The following is a 22,500-nucleotide window of genomic DNA, read 5'->3' on the forward strand; positions in this document are numbered from 1 at the left end:
TGTGGGTGTGGGTGTGTGTGTTTATCCAAGGTGGTGAAGATAAAAGCCTAAATATTTGATAGGAATTTCTACTTTATATACACAATTCACAAAAGAAAGATATGGTGAGAGAGAGAGAGAGAGAGAGAGAGAGAGAGAGAGAGAGAGAGAGAGAGAGAGAGATGCTTTCCACTTCCTTTATCTCCACACAACCTCCCTTCTCTTCCTTATCTCTCCATCACTCTGCGTTCAACACCTTTCACCTTCTTATCTCTCTCTCTCTCTCTCTCTTCTCTTTCCTTTCTACCTTTAACATTTCTTTCCTTTTCTGTATCACCAATCCTTCTCCAGCTTATCTGTCTATCAACCTTCTCTTCTGTATTGCCAAACCCCCTTTATCTTAACGCTCTCTTAATCTTCCTCTATAATTCCCTACCTTCGTCAAATTATTCTCATTCAATAGCCTAAAGTCTCCCTTTTTTCCACCTTCTCTGTGTCACCCACCAAGCACCTTTCCTTTCCTTCCTTCCCCAACGCTGCCTCGCCACTGCCACTCTCTAACTTCTGCCGTGTCTTCCCTCAGGTCAATCACACACTCAGCGCTTACGGAGATTGAAGATGGTGCCTTCGGGAACCTGCCCAGCCTTCAGATTATGTAAGTTGGTGTGTGTGTGTGTGTGTGTGTGTGTGTGTGTGTGTGTGTGTGTGTGTGTGTGTTTTACTCCCCTTGCCTACTAATCGCACTATAATTGGTTCAGCTTTGAAGGATTTATGTAACGGGAGATGTTTTTTTTTCTTTTTTCCATATTGTTTATTCCGCATTACATGATTTTTTTGTGGGTGTGTACATTTTTCTTATCTATTGTTTGTTTGTTTGTCTGTGGATCACCTCTCTCTCTCTCTCTCTCTCTCTCTCTCTCTCTCTCTCTCTCTCTCTCTCTCTCTCTATCAGTCAATAACTCTAAAGCCTTATACATTTCATTCCACTCTCCCTATAGCTATCACATTCTTTCCAATACTAACTCCTCATTATCTTACACAATCAACACCCTTTTCACGTCTCTTCCTTATTTTCCTCTACTTTTTTTTTCCACTCAATCAATCAATCAGTAATAATATCAGCCCTCGAGACACATGAACCTTCCTACATATCAGCCGGTACTCGTTTTTTTCCTGGTAGATCTTCATTATCTCACACCCTCAGCGTTCTTTCTCATCTGTCTCACGTTCTTTTTTTCTCCTTTTTCACTAGCTACTACCCTTCCGTCCCTACCAATAACCACCTAACGTCTCCAGTTTCCCAGACTTTTAAAAACAATATTCTTTCCAGGGAGACATTTTTTGGTAATACGAATAGGCAACGTGCTCATGCTCTCTCTCTCTCTCTCTCTCTCTCTCTCTTATAGACAGATATTAATTTCGTGCAGAGAGAGAGAGAGAGAGAGAGAGAGAGAGAGAGAGAGAGAGAGAGAGAGACGACAAGCAGACAAACAGCGATAGAAAAACAGACAGACACAAACAGGTAGATTCAGAACTAAACAGAGCCGCGCAAACAGATCTAGACGAGCAAACATTCAGAAATGGACGAAGGGACAGACAAACAAACAGGGAGGAAGAGAGCAAACAGTAAGCGCGAAAGGTAAAAGGAGAGGAAGTGAAAGAGAAGAAGAAAACCAATAATAGAAATGACTCTCTCTCTCTCTCTCTCTCTCTCTCTCTCTCTCTCTCTCTCTCTCTCTCTCTCTGATAAACCCCACAACGTTACCACCTTTCCATTTCTTTCTACCACCTTCCCGATTCTTTCTCCAGTGAGTCCTCCCAATATACAAGAATCCAATACCATTCATTTTTTTCTCTCTCTCTCTCATCCCTTCACTTTATCAGAGGAACTCAAACGATCTAAGGAAGGAAGGAAACTTGCACTCTGTTTTCTCTTCACTCGCTTTCTTTGACAAGTACGCGGAAGAGCACCCACGTGACACAAGGGGCAACTTCAATAAAGACTGCAAAAACAAAGCAAAATAATATTACGTGAAGAAAAAGCTACTTAACACTGTAGATAACGACAGTGGATCCAGAATTTATGACAAGTAAATGGAAATATAAGGAAGCATTAAGTCAGAAGACCAGAGAGAGAAAGAAGAATGATGATGAGTATAATGATAATGGCGGGGGGAGTAAGTGGGAGGAGATAAGACAATGAGGGCGGAAGAGGAGTGAAGAGGGATGAGGGAAATGAGGGAAAGCAAAGTAATGAGAGTGAGGGAAAGGGGAAAGATGGAAAAATACAAGGAGAAATGAGGAGGAAAGCGGAGGAAGATGACAGTAAATGTTAACGAGTGAGAGGAGGAGGAGGAGGAGGAGGAGGAGGAGGAGGAGGAGGAGGAGGAGGAGGAGGAGGAGGAGACAAGAGGAAAAGGAGAGAAATGAACGGTAGAGGTGAATGATGTGAGGAAAAGATGGACAGGAGAGAGAGAGAGAGAGAGAGAGAGAGAGAGAGAGAGAGAGAGAGAGAGAGAGAGAGAGAAAGCAGAGAGGAAGGATGAAGGAGATACAAGAACAATGAACAAACAAAAGCAATGATATCTGTCTGTCTTTCTGTCTGTTCCCTTGTCTGTGTGTCTGTGTGTCTGTCTGTCTGTCCAATGGCTGTTTGCCTACCTGTGTTGCGTTTAAAATCTCATTAATTTAGTTCATTCAATTATTTTTATATTTTTGTGCTTATTTGTTATATAACTGATCAATGAAAACTTACATCATTCCTCTCTCTCTCTCTCTCTCTCTCTCTCTGATGTAATTTTTCTTTTGTTTTCCTTCATTATTGTTATTTCTTTATCTTGGTCTTCGTTTTTTCTTTCTTTGTTGTTACATAATAGTATTCTCTCTCTCTCTCTCTCTCTCTCTCTCTCTCTCTCTCTCTCTCTCTCTCTCTCTCTGATAGTATTTCACATCTCCAGCACCAAACATGTTTCTTTTTCTTCATTTCCTTTCAGAGTTTCTTCTTTCCTTTCCACTTTCCTTTGACGCAAATGTTTCTCGTCCTTATTTTTACTGTTTTTTTTCCTACCTTCCCTCCCGCCCGCCGCTGCCTCGAGACACGATAAGCATCTCAACGAAGAGAAAAGAGAGAGAAAAAAAAATACAGCATTCCATCTTCTTATGTGTATTTTATTTATTTATTTTTTTTCATTTGCTAATATGTCGTCTTAATTCCTTGCGTCTTGTATTTTTTTTTTTTCGTTTTCTTTTATTCCATGTCGCGTTTTCTGTTTTTAAATTTGTCTTTTACATTATTTGCATTATCTTCTCTCCCTTCATTATTATCCTTCTTTGTATTATTTGTATGTTATCGTTCGAGTTACGCGTACATGATTCTTTTATTCTTTTGTTTGTTTTCTCTCTCTCTCTCTCTCTCTCTCTCTCTCTCTCTCTCTCTCTCTCTCTCTCTCTCTCTCTCTTTCTGTCTCTTTCTCTCTCTTTTTTTTCGCTTCTCTGTCTTTCATTCAATGCTTCCTCACGTTCCTATTTCATTTATCTTCTCTTCCCTTTCTTTTATTTTATTTCTATTCGTTTCCTATACTCTCTCTCTCTCTCTCTTATATTTCTGATTGATCACCCTTCCTTCCTTCCTTCCTTCCTTCCTTTCTTGCTTGCTTCTCTTCTCCCTTCGTCTCTCTCTCTCTCTCTCTCTCTCTCTCTCTCTCTCTCTCTCTCTCTCACACACACACACACACACACACACACACACACACACACACACACACACACACACACACACACAAACACGCGCGCGCGCCCGCATACATACTTGGGGAAGGAGAGAGAGAGAGAGAGAGAGAGAGAGAGAGAGAGAGAGAGAGAGAGAGAGAGAGACAGACAGACAGACAGACAGACAGACAGACAAAGACAATAATTGTATGTGAGTGTGTGTGTGTGTGGGAGGGGTGAGGGAGTACGTGTATGAGAGACCTTTAATTCAAGCTGTATAAATCAATCAACGATATTAGGGAATCCAACTAAAGTACATGCATGTGTTAATTGCAATAACAATTTTGGATCTCCCTTAATTGATTCATATCCAGTAATTCACATAATTCCTGCTAATTCTGTCACTTACACTCGAAAATACCTATATTCACCTGTCTGTCTGTCTGTCTCTCTGTCTGTCTCTGTGTGTGTGTGTGTGTGTGTGTGTGTGTGTGTGTGTGTGTGTGTGTGTGTGTGTGTGTGTGTGTGTGTGTGTTGTGGGTGTGTGTATGTCTTTCTATCTGTCTGTCTGTATGTCAATGTGTCTGTCTGTATGTATGTCAATTTGTCTGTCTAATAATGTGTTTACTTACCTAAATGTTTATCTATTTAAGGAAAGGAAACGTGGTCAAATTTCACGTACCTGTTTGTCTGTCTGTCTGTCTGTCTGTCTGTCTGTCTATATGTTTGTCAATTTGTATGCCTAGTATCATGTTTACTTATCTAACTATTTATATTTATTTAAGGTAATTAAACGTGGTCAAATTTTACGTACATCTCTGTCTGTCTGTCTGTCTGTCTGTCTGTCTCTGTCAATTTGTCTGTCTAATAATGTGTTTACTTACTTAACTATTTATTTATTCAAGATACTGAAACGTGGTCAAATTTTACGTACCTCTCAGTCTGTCTGTCCGTTTGTCTGTCTGTTTGTCTGTCTGTCTGTCAATTTGTCTGTCTAATAACGTGTCTACTTATCTCCCTATTTATTTATTCAAGGTAATGAAACGTGATCAGACTTTTATGTTCCTGCTTATCTGTCTATCTTCCTATTTTTTTTTATATATATATTCTTCGTTTCTTCATTTCTTAACTTCATATCTTTCATATTTCTCTTCATCTTTTTATTATTTCTCTTCTCTTGTTTGCTTCTATCACTGACCTCCTCTCTACTCTCTCTTTCATTTCTTTATTTCTCCTTTTCCAATTAATCTTCCCCTCTATGTCTCTTTCTCCTCTCCCTCTCCTCTCCCCTCCTTCGATAAACACCGCAAATACTTTCTCTCTCTCTCTCTCTCTCTCTCTCTCTCTCTCTCTCTCTCTCTCTCTCTCTCTCTCTCTCTCTCTCTCTCTCTCTCCCCAAGTGTGTGTGTGTGTGTGTGTGTGTGTGAGAGAGAGAGAGAGAGAGAGAGAGAGAGAGAGAGAGAGACAAGAGAAGAGAAAGAGTCATAGCAAAGCATTTATTTGAAGCCCCCTCTCCTATCACACCACAGCTCTCACACTCTCTCATTCTCTCAGCAGGCAGCTCCACTCTACACTCTCCCACTAACTTCCCTCTCTCCCTCTCTCTCTCTCCCACAACAGAGATCTCAGCCATAACCAACTTCAGATTCTGTCCTGGCGAGTCTTCTGGCCTGCCTCCGTCCCTGGGTGAGTAACTACGTCTTGTATTTTATTTCCTCCTACTCCTCTTCTTCCTTCTCTTCTTTTTTCGTCTTCTTCTTCTTCTTCTTCTTCTTCTTCTTCATCTTCTTCTTCTTTCTTCATATTGACTTTATTTTTATTTCTTCGTTGTCAATGTCAGTCTCATTTTTTCCCTTCCTCCTCCTCCTCTTCCTCCTCCTTCTCCATCACTCTTTTTTTTCTTATCTTCCTTCTCCTCCTCCTCTTTCTCTCCCTCCTCCCTCTCCTTCTCTCTTTTCTTATTACTGATTTTTTTGTTTATCTATTCACTGTTTTCTCTTTCTTCTCTTCCTTTTTCTCTCTATACTTCTTTTCCTCCTTCTCCTTCTCCTCTTCTTCCTCTTCCTTCTTCCCCTTTTTTAGTCCTTCCATTTGATATTTGTTTTTTATCTTCTTGTCGTCACTGCTGTTCTTCTCCTCTTCCTTCTTCCTTTTCTTCTTCATCTTTCTCTTTCTTTCCTTCCTTCTTTCTCTATTTCTTTAATTCTTTACTCTTCCTGCTCCTCCTCCTTTCTCATCTTCTTATACTTTTTTTTTCTTTTATTTTCTCCTTCGTCTTCATCTTCTTCAATGTGTCTTTATTTTTCATTTTCTGGTTTCTTTTTCTTTTTTTTGTTTTTCGCTCCCTATTACTCGTGTTTCTCTCTTTTTTTTTTTTTTACCATTTCCTTTCCTTCCTTCTCTTCCTCCCGACTCTTGCTTTTCCTTTTACCTCAATTACTCAAGTGCCTTCTCTCCTCCTTCTCCTCCTCCTCCTCCTCCTCCTCCTCCTCCTCCTCCTTTTATTTCCCTCATCTTTTCTCACTTCTAATTTTTCTAATCCTAGTTTTTTTTTCTTCTTCTTCTTCTTCTTCTTCTTCTTCTTCTTCTTCTTCTTCTTCTTCTTCTTTTCCTGTTCCTTGTCCTCCTTCTTCCTTTGATGTATTATTCTTCATTTCCATTGAGTCGTGTTTCAAATAAGTGCTTTGCTATGACTCTCTCTCTCTCTCTCTCTCTCTCTCTCTCTCTCTCTCTCTCTCTCTCTCTCTCTCTCTCTCTCTCTCTCTCTCTCTCTCTCTCTCTCTCTCTCTCTCTCTCTCTCTCTCTCTCTCTCTCTCTCTCTCACACACACACACACACACACACACACACACACACACACACACACACACACACACACACACACACACACACACACACACTCTCTCTCTCTCTCTCTCTCTCTCTCTCTCTCTCTCTCTCTCTCTCTCTCTCTCTCTCTCTCTCTCTCTCTCACAGATATCTCTCTCTCTCTCTCTCTCTCTCTCTGCTCATTCCTTCCACTCCAGTACGTGTTTAACAAAAGAAGCGTCTGAAGGGGAGCAGTATTTAGCAGGGAAGGAGGAGGGAGAGCTGCTGGGAGAGAGAAATGGGGTGTTGGGAGGAGTGGGAGGGAATGGGGAAGAGTGGGGATGCCAAGGACGAGGCTGGGGAAATGAGAGACCGCCATTGGTAACCTGCTTTTATATTCACGTTGAGAGAGATCGAAATCTTCTTTTGTTTCTTTTCCTCCTCTTTTTTTTTTTTTTTTTTTTTTTACTGAAGTATTTTTAGTATTCTTTGATGCGATGAGTTTGTTCGTAAGAGGCTTTTGGTGTTCTGTGTGCGGGGAGGTGACGGTGGTGCTGGTGTCTGAGGTGCTTATGGGAGGTGTCAGAAGCGTGTTAAAAGGATCGGCTGAGAGGTGCTAGGGACGAGTGTTAACTGGATGCCAAAGGTGCTACAAATGAAATAAGAAAAAAGAAGGGGGTCGTAAAATAATAAAAAAAAAACGAGTGCCTGGTGTCAAAATAATTAAGCCGTGATTAATTAATTCTGGAATTAAAATAATTAGAAACCTAATTAGAACAGAGAGGACTATAGCCATTAATCTTTTGACCTCCATATTCCTAATGCAAATAAAATCGTCTAATCACACCCAAAAATCATGGTAAGAAATGCGTCTCAGTATTGAAGGGGTTAAGGAAGGAAAAGATAACACAAGAGGGCTAAAAATATCAACAGAACACAAGTACAGTCGTCCCAGACTTTTTGGCTAACTCTACTAAGCTTTTAGGGAGCTGGCAATCAAGTGGACCTTTTTGTTATATTTTTGTTACCCTTGGCCAGCTTTCCCTCTTCTGTAAAATAAGCACATAAAACAACATGATATTCCAAGACGAGGTACCAATGAATACAAGGAGGTTAACCCCTTGAGTATCATGACGCATTTCCATATTCATTCTGTTTACTATTTCGTGATTTTATCCAGCTTCAGAAACTTATGTGGGGATTAAAATAGTGAAGACTGTGACCAATAATCTTCTGACCTCCATGGAACTTTCCTAATGTCAATGAAATGGTCTAATCGTACACAAATCTCAAAATAAGAATGTATCCCAGTATTGGATTGGTTAAAAAAAAAAAAAAAGGTGCCAACGATATGCTCAGAATAGAGATCAAAGATTTCAAACCGATGCCAAAATGTGTCAAAAGATGCTGGATTGAGTCAAGTTGAGCTTCTGAGGTGAAGTGCCAATGTGTGCCAGAAGGTGCCAAGGGTGTGTTTCTACGGAGTGCCGAGAGTGTAACTGCCTCCACTTTGATGCCTTTCCCTGTGTTGTTTTTGCGCCAGTGTTTCCTCTGTTTGTTCTGTACCTGCTTTCTTTCAATCTTTTCTTTCCTCCTCCTTTTATTTTCTTCTCGCTCTTCGATTCCTCCTTTCGTTTGAGAATTTCCCATTACGTGTTTTATTTCTTCCGTTGCTTTTACTCTGCGTCTTCCTTCTGTTCCATGAGAGTCCTGCTTTAATTTCCTCTCCCGCACATGTAGCATTGTCTTGGTTTGGCCACAAGCGCTCATGTCAACCTCAACTTCCTGCATCACTATCCATGTCCCTTTGTTCCTCCTAATGATAATGGTAATGATATTGGCAGTAGTAGTAGTAGTAGTAGTAGTAGTAGTAGTAGTAGTAGTAGTAGTAGTAGTAGTAGTAGTAGTAGTAGTAGTAGTAGTAGTAGTAGTAGTAGTAGTAGTAGTAGTAGTAGTAGTAGTAAACAATAAACATAACTACAATGAATGACAGTAAACACATGATAATCTCAGCTATTGAACTATCACCAACCTGAATCTGTCTGAACCCAGCCACGCACCACACTCACTCACTCACTGGACAGCCTCAACAGAAGCCTCCCAGAAGGTAATCATGTGGCTACCCAAGAGCTCCCATCAGGCCTTGGCTCAATAGGACTAAAGATAGGACTCAGCACAATGCCGGGCTTAACCTTTTCCTTTTTCTCCCTCCCTCTCTCTCTCTCTCTCTCTCTCTCTCTCTCTCTCTCTCTCTCTCTCTCTCTCTCTCTCTCTCTCTCTCTCTCTCTCTCTCTCTCTCTAGGGACGCAACACAAAAGGTTATACACCAAATTCCCCGGGAGATTGGAAGCCAGCTAACCTACCTCTGCTTATTCGTTTATTTGTCTATTTACGTTTCTCCCTATTTATCATTCATTTATGCATTAGTTCTGTAATATTCCAATTATTGTTTTCCCTATCACGGTGATGGCGGTGCAATAGCAATTACTCCAACTACTTCCACTATCACTGCTTCTACTACTACAACTGCCACTACTTCTATGCATCACTCGTATTTTCTGTAGCTTCTCTCCTATTACATGTTCCTACACTCTTTTTTGTCCTTTCTACGTGTCCCTCCCACTCCGTATCTGCGAGGACGCCACCAGGTGAAGAGGGAGTCACCAATTACCTGTCCCTCACGTACCCACTTCGTCAAGCCTTCTCTTTTTCCCCTTCCTATCCTCTCCTCCTCCTGTCCAACACCCGACCTTCCTCCTCTCCTCCTGCCCTCGCTTCCCCCCTCTCCCCATCTCTCCTGCCTTCCACCATAGTCAATTAAGGCATGGCGATTTTTACTCCATTTCATGCTGTCGTGATAAAAGAAGACAAAACCTTTTTTTTTTTTTCAAAGCTTCTTTATCCCCTTACCAAAGTTGGACCTTGAAAAAATATGTGTAAAGGTTTGAAAAGAGAACACACATATACAGAGAGAAATACGAGGCCTAGCTGAACGAACGTGCCCACTAACACTGCACAGGTTTGAAATAACGATACACGGAAACAAAAACACACATAGAAAAAAAAAAGAAGGAAAGGTAAAGTTGTTTAGTTTATCAATGCATATAACAAGTCGAGAGAGAGGATTGGTAAAAAAAAAATTAGTGAAAACGTTTGGCGGTGACACATGTTTCCTGGTTTTTTTTTTTATGACTCCAGTTTTCATTGAGGCTTTGCAAAGTTCTGATTATATTTTTCACTTCCCGAATGTCTTTTCAACTAGCTTGCGGATTAGATTTCTGATATGGTCTCTTTTTCTCCACGTCTGCCATTCGAAATCAAGCGGCGAGGGAAATTGAGGGGGGGGGGAAATAGGCAATGAGAGAGAGAGAGAGAGAGAGAGAGAGAGAGAGAGAGAGAGAGAGAGAGAGAGAGAGAGAGAGAGAGAAAGGGACATATTTTCTAATCATCTTGTTTTTTACCACTGACACATTTCCATTGGTCCATTCTATTACCTGCAATCAATCACTCAATTCTCTCTATCCACACCACACCACACCACCACACGCACACACATTACTTCAATCCTATGCTAACTCCACCACACACGCATCTCACACCTCCATCATACCACCACACCCATTTTCCCTCTACGCCCACACAGATCCATCAAGCCATTAACATTCCTACAACTCTCTCTCACACAGACACACATACACATACACGCACACAGTTCCCACACCTTCCCCTTCCGTGAACACATACATATCCGTTTTTTTCCTTTATACCCCCATACTACCAGCTTTCGTCCCTCCCCACCCTCACTCACCATCCCAACCAGCTATTCTCTTCCATCCTCTTACACTCCATCCACCGGAGCGGCACGTCCGATGCGCTGGCCTCTAATCTCCGGCACCCTGTGAGTTCTGTTCTGCCCTTCGACGTGGTCTGCTGATTTCACGCTCCAGGCAACCGATGAGATTTCCTCCCATCCATCCTGGTCTTTGTTAAACTTCGCTCTCTCCGCTGCCTGCAACCACTCCGTCATTACTTCCTCAGGGCACGCGTTTGCTCAGTGGTTCGCTGCCTCACTCATTCCATCACTCACACGCCCTGGCTATTATTTTCTCTGGTCTTTGTTTGTTATTTTCTCACCCACTTCATCACTTTTATATTTGATTTTATTAATCCTTCTTTCTGCCGATCACTCAATCGCCCGTATTCAGAAACGCCTTTCCCTCTCACTACGGCAATTTTTCAAGGCCACAGAGACGACTAGCCGTTTTTTTTAAGGTAGTTTCTCCTTTTAATAAACTAGAAATGTTGCCAATCCGTCACCAGAGCCACAGAAATATCCTTAAAGACAAGAGTATCTTCAACTGGAGCCTTTGGACAGCAGTGGTGGTGAGAGAGCAAAGCGTTTCAGAATACGGGCCAATATCTAACTTTACCATTCCTACATTATTCCCTCGCTCAGCTTAGCTCCCCTTCTCTCCACGCAGTACCCCCTCAGTCAGCCCTCCACTCCCTCGGTTCATCTTTTATGCCAATACGTGCCACAACATCATTGGTCTCATTATCATTCGCCGTGTTCCTCGTACAAGGGAAAATAAAATCGTAGTTATTCTTTATGTCCATCTAAGTCAGTTTTTCTTGGCTAAATGAAGCTTCTTTCACTCGTAATACATTATAGAAGAGGGGAAAATTAAGCCCCACTTTATATTCATGATTCTTATCGAAAAATATAGACAAGTTTGAATTGGTATTATGAATGTATGAAAAATATCACAGTGCGGTGATGTGACGTTGTATGGAAATTCTGCCAGCGTGTTAATTTTTTTTCTCTTATTGCAAACTGTATCTCCATTTATGCCACGGTCACCAGTGAAAATTATCATATCAATAATGAAGTATGGAGGCAAAGTATTATGACGGTGATACGTTACATGGCAGGCGTCCATCCACATGTGAGGGACATTTTTTCCTCTTTTATCACCTCATTGCCTTCATTACAGATTTTTTTCTTTTTTCATGTAAGAGGCAAGGACTGGCCAAGGGCAACAAAAGAAAAAAAAAAAGTCCACTCAGTCGCAGTCTCCTTACATATTATCATTATTATTATTATTATTATTATTATTATTATTATTATTATTATTATTATTATCATTATTATCATTATTATTATTATTATTATTTTTCATCCATTTCTTCCTTCACACCCGTTATTTTCACAGCAATACCTCCCTTCTGTATTTCCACTGCCACACAATTCTCGTCACCAAGTCTCACAAAATATTAAGGCTTACAGAAATAAAATAAAGTGACATTTGGAAAGCACGCATTAGAGTGGATGAGTTTCCTTATGTGCGTCACAGAGATAGTTAAAAAAAAACAGATAGAGACGTGCTATCTGACTAATGACACTCTGTAATATGAAAGGCTGCACATTTCACACTTAGCACCAGCATAACAGGAGAGTCGCTGCACGCTGCACTCTCTCGCCCACACCGCCCTTTACATAAACCAGCGTCATTACTGCCATCTGATCATCCGTGCTTTTTTTAATATGTAAAATGCCATTAGCAGCCCCACGGCTCAAGGCTAGCCGCTTTGTGGGTGATGGAGCTGGGTACATGCACGCCTGCGCTATGCCCGGCTTGTAATGAAAACTTTTTGGGATGGAATTGCAGAAAAAATTAAAAGGGATTATTTCGTTAATCTTTTAAGCATAGAAATGTTTTCAAATGTGTATAAAAGTCTGCTGTTCTTTCATCATTTCGTAGATTACACAGAAATCGACAGATACACATACGTACACATCCATACATACATACACATACTTGTATATACGTACGCTGAAACGAAAATAGATGCTTTGATACGAAGATACACACCAAGCCAGGCAGCCAGACAACCAGAGAAACAGAAAACCAATCAGATATCCAACCATCCATCCATCCAGACAGATAGATAGACAGACAGACAAGCGGGTAAAGATACAGATAGACAGAAACACAATCACTGAATCCCCTCCATACACTTCACATAAAAAGAAATCGTGGGTACTAATCTGAAAAAAGAAAAGACAAAATGATGAAAGTTTCCTTAGAAAATTCCCAGAAATCGGCCTTTTAGCATGTTATTAGTCATATTCAGGGAACGAGTCAGTCATATTCAACCAATAGTTCCCGGAAAAGTGTTTGGGTATGTTGATATCCTCCCACGCAGCCTTCCACTCTCCCGCCATCCACGCCTTTGGTCTAGCTGCTCGTGATTCATGTCCCGCCCGGCCTGTGAGGGACGCTCTTTGGAGGCCGCTATCCTGCTAAGCGTTGTGTTTCTGCTAATTCTTCAGTAATGAGACGCATTTTTAACATGAGTTTTGTGTGTGATTAGACGATTTTCTTTACATTACGAAGGATCTATGGAGGTCAGAAGATTAATGGCCAGAGTCTTCACCATTTTAATCAAATTACTGAAGCTGTATAAAGTCACCAAATAGTAAGCAGAATGAATGTGAAAACGTGTCATGGTACTGAAGGGGTCAATACAACTGACAGGACTTATGGCTTATTCTTTGTGGCATAATGATGATGAGTGATAATAATAATGACGATGACATAATAATAGTCGCCAAATTCTTAATGAAATAGTAATTAACGGTCACACAACTTGCACTTTTTGTTGACCTTGATCAGAATTTGTCATGCATGAAAATATAAGGATTAAAAAAAAAAAACATACACATTCTCCTTCCGCTCCACCCAGTCAGGCTTCGATGATCAATGCAACTAACTAACTGTACATGCTCGTCCCTGAGAGCACTCTGCTAAATCCCCTAATGCCAGTAAGCTTCCATGCACACCTATACTCTTATTCTGTCATACACATTCTCCTTCCGCTTTACCCAGTCACGCTACGATGATCAATGCAACTAACTAACTGTACTAATTGTATACACGCTCGTCCCTGAGAGCACTCTGATAAATGCCCTAATGCCAGTAAGCCTCCATGCACACCTACTCTTATTCTCATCATCCGTATCATTTAACAAACGCTCTCCAGTCAGTAAACTTTTGTGAACCTTAACCTTCATACTAATTAGCACTTAGCTCACCCTTTGTATTAATCCTATCTGTAAACTTGTACTCCTTTCACCTTTCCTCCGCATCTGATAGCTCATAATTATCACATAAGTTTTCAAATAACATTCTACATAACTTTTGCCTCTTCTCTATTAACACTCCAGTAATATCGTTGCGTTAAGCTTTCTCCCCGAACCTCATGCTCGTCTCACTCCTTCTGCGTTTATATAATTTTCTCTTCTTTCTTTTTTTACTGTTGATCTTAAATGAATATGTCAGTTTCAGTTCTTTCTCAAGTATGTTCAGTCTTCCATCGGTCCCTATCACTCTATCTTTTTCTTGTCCTTCTTCTTCTTCTTTTTCTTCTTCTTCTTCTTCTTCTTCTTCTTCTTCTTCTTCTTCTTCTTCTTTTCTTCCTCCTTCTCCTTCACTGTAAACATGCTCTTTTTCCTTCCCTTAAAGTTCTTTTGTTGCTTTCAATCGCAGACGAGAAATTGGAAAGTGCTAGAGAGAAAGAGAGAGAAAGAGAGGTAGAATAGAAAAAAAAAGGAGGGCTTGTTTTGTCATTTCTCTATTCTGTTAGCTATCTTCTATTCGTGTTTCCCTTACTCCAACTACAAAACAATTTATTTTATTTCTATTGATCTGCATCCTTCTAACCAGCAAACAAAATAGCCCACTGTATTATTAGTGCTTCTGTTCTATATAGCTATTCATTTTCTTATTTCTATTCACTCCTGAGGTAACCAGCAATAATAACATTGCCAGGTGACTCCCTCTCAGGTGACTCCTTCCAACCAGACCCACTGATGCCACTCTCCCATGACCTGTTTGTGGATGACGAGCTGATCCTCCTCCTCCTCCTCCTCCTCCTCCTCCTCCTCCTCCTCCTCCTCCTCCTCCTCCTCCTCCTCCAGTTACCAGAACAATACACATGCACGAGGACTAACGCACACACACACACACACACACACACACACACACACACACACACACACACACACACAACTGAAAGGAAAATATTACATAAAATACGTTAGGAATTTCATAAAGAACAAAGATACATGGCAAAAAACGGAAAATAAATAAAAAATAAAGTTATCTGGCTGAATAAGGATGTAAAAGGGAAAAAAATAGCAAAACACTTGTGGGAGATGGGAAAAAATATAGGAATGTAAAAAAAAGAAAAAGAGTGCATGTGAGAGAGAGAGAGAGAGAGAGAGAGAGAGAGAGAGAGAGAGAGAGAGAGAGAGAGAGAGAGAGAGAGAGAGAGAGAGAGAGAGAGAGAGAGAGAGAGAGAGAGAGAGAGAGAGAGAGAGAGAGAGAGAGAGAGAGAGAGAGAGAGAGAGAGAGAGAGAGAGAGAGAGAGAGAGAGAGAGAGAGAGAGAAAGGGGAAAGAGAGAAAGAGGGGAAAGAGGAAAAGGAAAACAAAACTGTGACTACTATACCAACTAACTTTTGCTATAGATATAAAAAAAAAAACTTTCGAGAATGTAACGCATGAGATAACTAGAGTAGCACAGAGAAGCTGCCTTGCCCTGCCCTGCCTACCATCCCTACGAAGTAATTTAGTTCACATGCACTCACGCTAAGTAACGGGAAAACGGACGAAGAGAAACAAGGAGGCAGAGTTCTGATAAGATGAAAGGGACAAGAGAAGAGGGAGTAAGGTCACAGGAGGAGACAAATGAGAGAAGTAAGGTAAGGAAGAAAAAAGCTTGAGAGAGACAGCAAGGTCAGAGGGGGACAGGAGATGAGACAGAAAGATCACAGAAGAAAGGGAAACAAGGTCAGAGGAGAAGGACGAGAGAAAAAAGGAAAGAGGAAGCAAAAAGACCAGAGAAAGGCAAGAGGTGTGAAAGCAGGATCAGAGGGACAGGTAGAGCTGCGCCAGAGGAGAAGAGTGATAAATGAAGGCAAGGTAAGGCACGGAGAGGAGGGAAGGAGGTAATGATAAGGGTGCAGGAGGGTGAGAGGTGAAGACGTCGTATTGTTAAGGTTGATGACTGGAGCGAGATGTGGAGGCAGGCGAAGTGAGGCATTGACGTGATGAACAGTGCACGAAAATTGAAATGGTAAGATGAGAGAGAGAGAGAGAGAGCGAGAGCGAGAGAGAGAGAGAGAGAGAGAGAGAGAGAGAGAGAGAGAGAGAGAGAGAGAGAGAGAGAGAGAGAGATTACATTACTAAAGGTTACGTGAGCGAGGAAATGAAAAGAGAGGAGATATGAGATGTGTAACTGCAATCCCTTACGCATGTATTCCAATTACCCCAGAGAGAAAAAGAAGAAAAAGAAAAAAAATACTGGAATAAAAAAATACCATGAATATAACTAGAACAACTGATGCAAAATGCTAACTCAGTCAAAATCACATCACAATAATTTGAAAAGCATAGATCTAAAACTGCACCATTACTTCCTTTTATTAGCCAAAGGGAAAAAAAGTAAGACAAACTCGTAATACTAATTGAACTGAAAGCGTCGCGTTGCTAAAACTTGACATGACGCCAAAGCAGATCCTGTTTCCCGATACGCTTGACTTTTTGATCCTTGCAAATATCAGACATAGATCGCTAACCTGTGAGTCTTTTTGTCTGATGTATGACGGGTGAAGCCAATGGCGATAAACATGATAACTGCAGCGCGAAAGAGGCTCGTGAAGTTTGAGTCAATGCCCTGAGGAAGAGAGAGAGAGAGAGAGAGAGAGAGAGAGAGAGAGAGAGAGAGAGAGAGAGAGAGAGAGAGAGAGAGAGAGAGAGAGAGAGAGAGAGAGAGACAGACAGACAGACAGACAGACAGACAGACAAAAAAACGTCGATAATAAAGGAACACAAAAAAAGACACTGAAAATCGTGAAGGAATAACGAAATGGAAGGACTGGAGAGAGGGAGAGAGAGAGAGAGAGAGAGAGAGAGAGAGAGAGAGAGAGAGAGAGAGAGAGAGAGAGAGAGAGAGAGAGAGAGAGAGAGAGAGAGAGAGAAAATATAGCCCTCTCGATTTCACAGTCCTATCAATACCACGAAGTTAAGAAGCACGGAAATGGACTCAGATGAACACACTCGTGAAGCTGGAAAACGAAACTAAGAGATGAAATACGCGCAGAGACCGAAAGAAGCGAACTGTCATGAGTAACTTGATACCAATGCTTCCTTTATGATCTGAACTCTATGCTGTATTTCCTCCTGTATTTCCTGTGTTCCTTCAGATAAGTTCCCCCCCCTTCCAGTGATACGGTGAGAACTTCCTGGAGACACAGAGAACTAGCACAGCAGAGTGGATTGGAGGCGAGTGTTGAGAGGTGAGTGGTTGCTAATTGTTAACCTGTTTTTGTTCCGATTCCAGGAAAACACTGAAGCAAATCAACACAACAGGCAACCCGATGCTCCCTGACGACTGCCACAACAAATGGCTCCACACATGGCGGGAGGACACTAGGAGACGGCGGGAGGTGTGGCGGGAAGAAGAGCAGACTAAGGGACGGGAGGAGCAGGAGGTGGAAGGGGAGTTGGAGTTGTGGGAGCAGCAGCAGCAGCAGAACACCACAGCAAACATGACAATACCAGAGGAGGGAGAGCTGCTAAACGACTGTCCTCCTGAGGGCTCCAACTCCTCTTCCTGCTGTGAGTTTAAGGCATCACTCTTTCTTAACCCCTTCAATACTGAGACGCATTTTTTTTATCTTGATCTTTGGGTATGACTATAGTCTGTCTTCTCCTGTCTGGCTCCTGGGTTTGAATGGTGTCCCGGGGAATGTGTGGTTGTCAGATCTCGAGGAAAGCCATAGTCTCTCTTTGTCATAAGTGTGCTGATCAACAGAAAACAAGTATTATTCACATCAAATTAATTATATCATCAATAAGGTACAATATGTTTAAAACCCAGAAGACACTTTAGAGTAGATAGTCTATAGACGATTTTATTTGCATTACAAAGGCTCTATGGAGGTCAAAACAATAATTGCCTAAGTCTTTACTATTCTAATCCCAATATGTGTTTCTAAAGCTGTATAAATTTTGCAAAATAGTAACCGGAATGAATATGAAAACGAGTCCTACTACTGAAAGGAAAAACGTCACGGATCCAGGAGACGAGAAAGCGAGTATTAAAAAGTGCAGGCAAATGTGTATAACTTACATATTACGGCAACTGCTTGACCAAAATTAAAGTTCCTATATTGCACAACACAGTCTTGGCCTTTTCTGTCCTCTATCTCCTACTGACAAACATCATAGGGAGCACTAACATATCTATTGCCGTTTGTTCCTGTCTTCTGGCTAATTCTATCAGACTTACAAGGGGTCTCGCATCTGAGTGGGCCTTTTTCTATTATTTTTGTTGCCCTTGGCCGACTTTTCCCTCTTGCATAAAAAAATTCTTTTTTTGCGGTTGAAACCGTTACCTCTATGTACTATTTTACATATTCATCTTTATAGTAAACTATGCAGCATATCACAAACAGCTTCGTAATGGGCAACACGTCTACTACTATTTGTGTGGTTCCTCCTCTTACTTAATTACTACACACCTTGAAACTTTGAGGTAGTGGAGGAGGTCTGTGTGCGCCCAAGATGAGCTGATAATAGCCAAGTCTGCAAATCCTTGCCGAAGGTTTACCTTGCACGGCCTGGCTCTTAGATGCATCACAACATTCTCTCAGTTAAAAGTTTTCGCAGTATACACTAACGCTTTCCATTTCATTGACTTTGACGTCTTTATATTACGTTACGTTCTATGAAAATAAACTACATATCTCTGAAAATTAGCGGCAATACGGAAAAGAGAGAGGAATAGAGTTCAGAAATTATATTGAGAGAGTGGCAAGGCTTCCATTAGCGCCAACTTGACTAAGACGCTTCTGGCTTTCAACATATTCCACGAACTTTCCCCAAACTTAGGGAATTATCAACTCTCACCCTCCCTCTTCACCTGCCACTCATTAACCTCTTCAGTGCCATGACACGTTTCCATTTTTATTCTCCGTACTATATGGTGAGCGTCAGAAACCTATGTCGGTATTACAAAAGTGAAGACTCTGTGCATTAATCTTCTAAGCTCCGTAGACTCTTCCTAATGTAAATAAAATCGTCTAATAATACTCAAAACTCATGGTAAAAATGCGTCGTAGTACTAAAGGGGATAACCAACCCGTCACCTCACCCTCCCCTTCACCACACTTGTTACTCTTCATTCACACAACACCCCTCACTATCTCCCTCAATCATACCCCATCTCTATCGCTAATTCATAAGTCACCATTCATTTTTTTTTCCTATCAGTCACCCTTCACCCACAAAAAAACACATAACCTTACTCTAGTAGCGCAAAATACCAACTAACCAATCAACCAATAAAAAAAAACATCCATTCATTCAGTCAGCAAGTCAGTCAATGCATCCATCGATCTCGCGTACCCCCAGATCTGTGCCCAGCTGAACTCAACGTCACTGAGGGAATGAAAGGAGACTGCAAGATATTTACTGTAGAGTGCACGGTGAAGGGCAACCCACTCCCACAGGTATGTACGTGACTACCTTTACCTGACCCCTTTACCTGCCAACCTTATGCCTCTCTCACCTGACACTTTCACCTAGACGAGTCACGTGCGAGAGGATACATAACGTGAGATAATGGCAGAGGAGAGCTAACTGGTGCAGAAGTGAGAGAGTAAGAGAGGCAAGTGGAGGAGAGGAGATAAGAGGAAAAGTATGTGAAGAAAGAAAATGCAGAAAGAGGAGAGAGGAAAGATGAATAAATGTGAAGGAAGAGATGAAAGTTGAGAGGAAAAAATGGGAAGAATGTTCATGAGAAAGGAAGAGATTACGTGAATGAATTGATGAGTAGAGAGAGAGAGAGAGAGAGAGAGAGAGAGAGAGAGAGAGAGAGAGAGAGAGAGAGAGAGAGAGAACAGACAAAATAAAGAAGTAAACAAACACACAAACAGACAGATATGGAAACAACACACCCCCTACAAAACACACACACACACACACACACACACACACACACACACACACACACACACACACACACACACACACACACACACACACACACACACACACGTAGAATAACAAATACACACACAGACAGACACAAACTCAGCAAATTCTCCCCCTCCCTTCTCTTTCCCCAGTTAACGTGGCGGATTCCTGTTCATCTACTCAAGCTGGAGCAGAAGCACACGCGTGTGTCTGGCTTCAGCGTTACCTCTTCCATCAGTGTCACCTACAACCTGACCCACACCCACGACGCCCGCCAGCCCCTCGAGTGTGTTGCCGAGAATGACAGATCCGTGAGTGTGGAGAAGGTGGAGCTTGGTGAGTATACTGCGAAGTGGACAAACATTACTCCTATTTTGCATACCTTTCATATTTTTTACGTTTGTCAATAAACTAACTAACTAATTAACTACTGCCGCTGACTAACCTTGATTTTTACAGGTTTCCTGGTGGTGTTCCTCGGTTGACTCAGTTATATTCAATAGTCATAAGGTTTTATATTAAAAATTGAGATAATGTGGATTTTTTTTTCCGATGCAAGTGGGGAAAGCTGGCCAAGGGTAACGATAAATAAAAAAAAAAAAGCCCACTAGTTGCCAGTCTCTGAAAGAAAGGGATAAATGTCTTGAAACCTCCCTCTTAAATGTATGGTCTTTAATCTCTCTCTCTCTCTCTCTCTCTCTCTCTCTCTCTCTCTCTCTCTCTCTCTCTCTCTCTCTCTCTCTCTCAGGGGAAGAGGGACCCTTGGATCTCTCGCCCAGGATCTGCTCCAGCGAGTACAGACACATGTCGCGAGAGCACTTCTATTTCAGCGCCCAGGTCGTGCCGCCTTCCAGGCTCACGTGGCGCTTCTACCCGTGCGATTCCTCCCGGTGCAACAGCAGTAACTCCACGGACACCAATCTCATATGCGAACTCCACCGACAAGACCCAGACGCCTCTTACATCAGAGGTGAGTTACGAACCACGCCCTTCACAGACTTCTTTTGCTTCTGTTCATACTTCCATCCCATGCCACGCCTAGCTCCACGACTTTCTTGTTTAATCGCTTCAGTACCATCATTTCCGTTTTCATTGTTCTTACTATGTGGTGATTTTATATACCTTCAGAAACTTATGTGGGGGATTAAAATAGTGAAAACTGTGGCCATTAATCTTCTGACCTCCATAGACCCTTCCTAATGTCAATAAAATGGTCTAAATCATACACAAATCTCAAGATAAAAATGTCTCAGTACTGAGGGGTTAAAGGAAGCATGAAGTTATCACCCCGCGCTGCATCACTTCTAATGCTGGCAGTCATCTTCGTGTCAACCAGCCTCCTTCACCACCACCTCGCCGCTACATTGCTCTTCATTAACACCACCACGGGGAAGTGAAGACACGCAGGTCACCAGTTTTCTCTACAGAGTTCCTTTCTTCATGTTTCCTCTTTTCTTTCATCCCTTGATGGAACGAGCTCTTACTAAAATTACTCCATCACATTTCCTTCTCATTTGTCCTCTCCCTGCTCTCCTCACCCAAGGGAACACCTGCAGGCGCCTCATTTCTTAGCTTCCCCCCGGCTCACCTTCTGCCTTCACTCACACACGTGTTCCGATTCCTTTCTTCTCCTAACAACCATGAAAGGATTCACGATCAGGTGAAGAAAGGAATACAAAAACACATAATGCAACATAATGGACGAGAAAAAGCAAGTTGACTTACTGATCTGAACGAGGCTACCTAAAAGCTTTTTTTATATAGTTTAATGCAATTTAAAAGGAAACTTGTCCCCTAAATGTATGCTTGTCTCACTCCATCTCAATGAACGAAAAAAAGCAAGTTGACTTTTTGATGTGGACAAGGCTATCAAAAAGCTTTGTTTTTTTTTTATATAATTTAACAGAAAACGCGTCCCTTAAATGTGTGCCTCTCTCACTCCTCGACTTTCCTTCCCATGCCCTTCACAGCTCAATACGAAAGCATTAGGAAACCTTTAAAGTTCTCAAGCTTCAAAGTTCAGAAAATTGGTTCTGGACTCCCACGCAGCGCCTCCCCTCGCTTAGATTGTGGACTAAACTCTCTCTTCTGCACTTGTGTGGTTTGAACTCGTTACCTTTTACCTCTGAAATAGTTTTGTGCAGTTTGTCGTGGCCAGAAATAAAATAAAAGGTGGATTTTCTGAAATGCATTCCATCTCTGGCAACACTATCATCGCTTTTCCCTCACTCTTCGGTACACTTCAGACTAAGCATCTCTCTCTCTCTCTCTCTCTCTCTCTCTCTCTCTCTCTCTCTCTCTCTCTCTCTCTCTCTCTCTCTCTCTCTCTCTCTCTCTCTCTCTCTCTCTATATATATATATATATATATATATATATATATATATATATATATATATATATATATATATATATATATATATATATATCTATCTATCTATCTATCTCTCTCTCTCTACATATGTTTGTTTCATGTTTAAGAGAAGGCCGACATGCTTCGACCTTCTCCTTTGTTGTCTACTTTTTACAACAATAAAGCCATTAATCAAATCTCTCTCTCTCTCTCTCTCTCTCTCTCTCTCTCTCTCTCTCTCTCTCTCTCTCTCTCTCCCCGTTTGTCTCTCAGGCTACATCATATTCCCCGACTCCTTCACGGACGCTAAGCCGGGCAGGTACGAGGTGCACATCACGAATGACTACGGCAGCGCCAACACCTCGCAGCACCACTCCCGCCGCGTCAGATTAGGACTCCTCTGCCCTATCAGTAACTGCAGCTGTGTCATCAATCCCTATTACAAACTGCGGAATGTCTTGCAGCCTCTATCCACACAGGCGCCCAACAGTTCCTGCCCCGCCACCACTGCAAGGCCCTCCATTCCTACCTCCATCACCAGACTTCCCATTCCAACCCCTTCCTCCACCAGTGTCTCCTCCACCAGCACCTCCACGGAAACTCTGCCTCT

The 22,500-nt window shown here is 41.8% G+C and overlaps 1 protein-coding gene across 2 annotated transcripts in view; it reads left to right on the forward strand.

Annotated features, from left to right (window-relative positions):
• LOC123516227 (NT-3 growth factor receptor-like) overlaps nucleotides 1–22,500 on the forward strand; it is a 71,412-nt gene that overhangs the window by 32,525 nt on the left and 16,387 nt on the right. For both annotated transcript variants that reach the window (XM_045275446.1, XM_045275447.1), the window contains exons 3-9: nucleotides 563–634; nucleotides 5,308–5,373; nucleotides 16,901–17,178; nucleotides 18,976–19,073; nucleotides 19,692–19,875; nucleotides 20,288–20,509; nucleotides 22,164–22,500. The exon at nucleotides 22,164–22,500 is cut by the window's right edge and continues 10 nt beyond it. In XM_045275446.1, the coding sequence (XP_045131381.1) occupies nucleotides 563–634; nucleotides 5,308–5,373; nucleotides 16,901–17,178; nucleotides 18,976–19,073; nucleotides 19,692–19,875; nucleotides 20,288–20,509; nucleotides 22,164–22,500 (1,257 nt within the window). The remainder of the gene's footprint in view (nucleotides 1–562; nucleotides 635–5,307; nucleotides 5,374–16,900; nucleotides 17,179–18,975; nucleotides 19,074–19,691; nucleotides 19,876–20,287; nucleotides 20,510–22,163) is intronic.

The sequence above is a fragment of the Portunus trituberculatus genome, chromosome 40 (genome assembly GCF_017591435.1).
Source record: "Portunus trituberculatus isolate SZX2019 chromosome 40, ASM1759143v1, whole genome shotgun sequence".
NCBI classification, from domain to species: Eukaryota; Metazoa; Arthropoda; class Malacostraca; order Decapoda; family Portunidae; genus Portunus; species Portunus trituberculatus.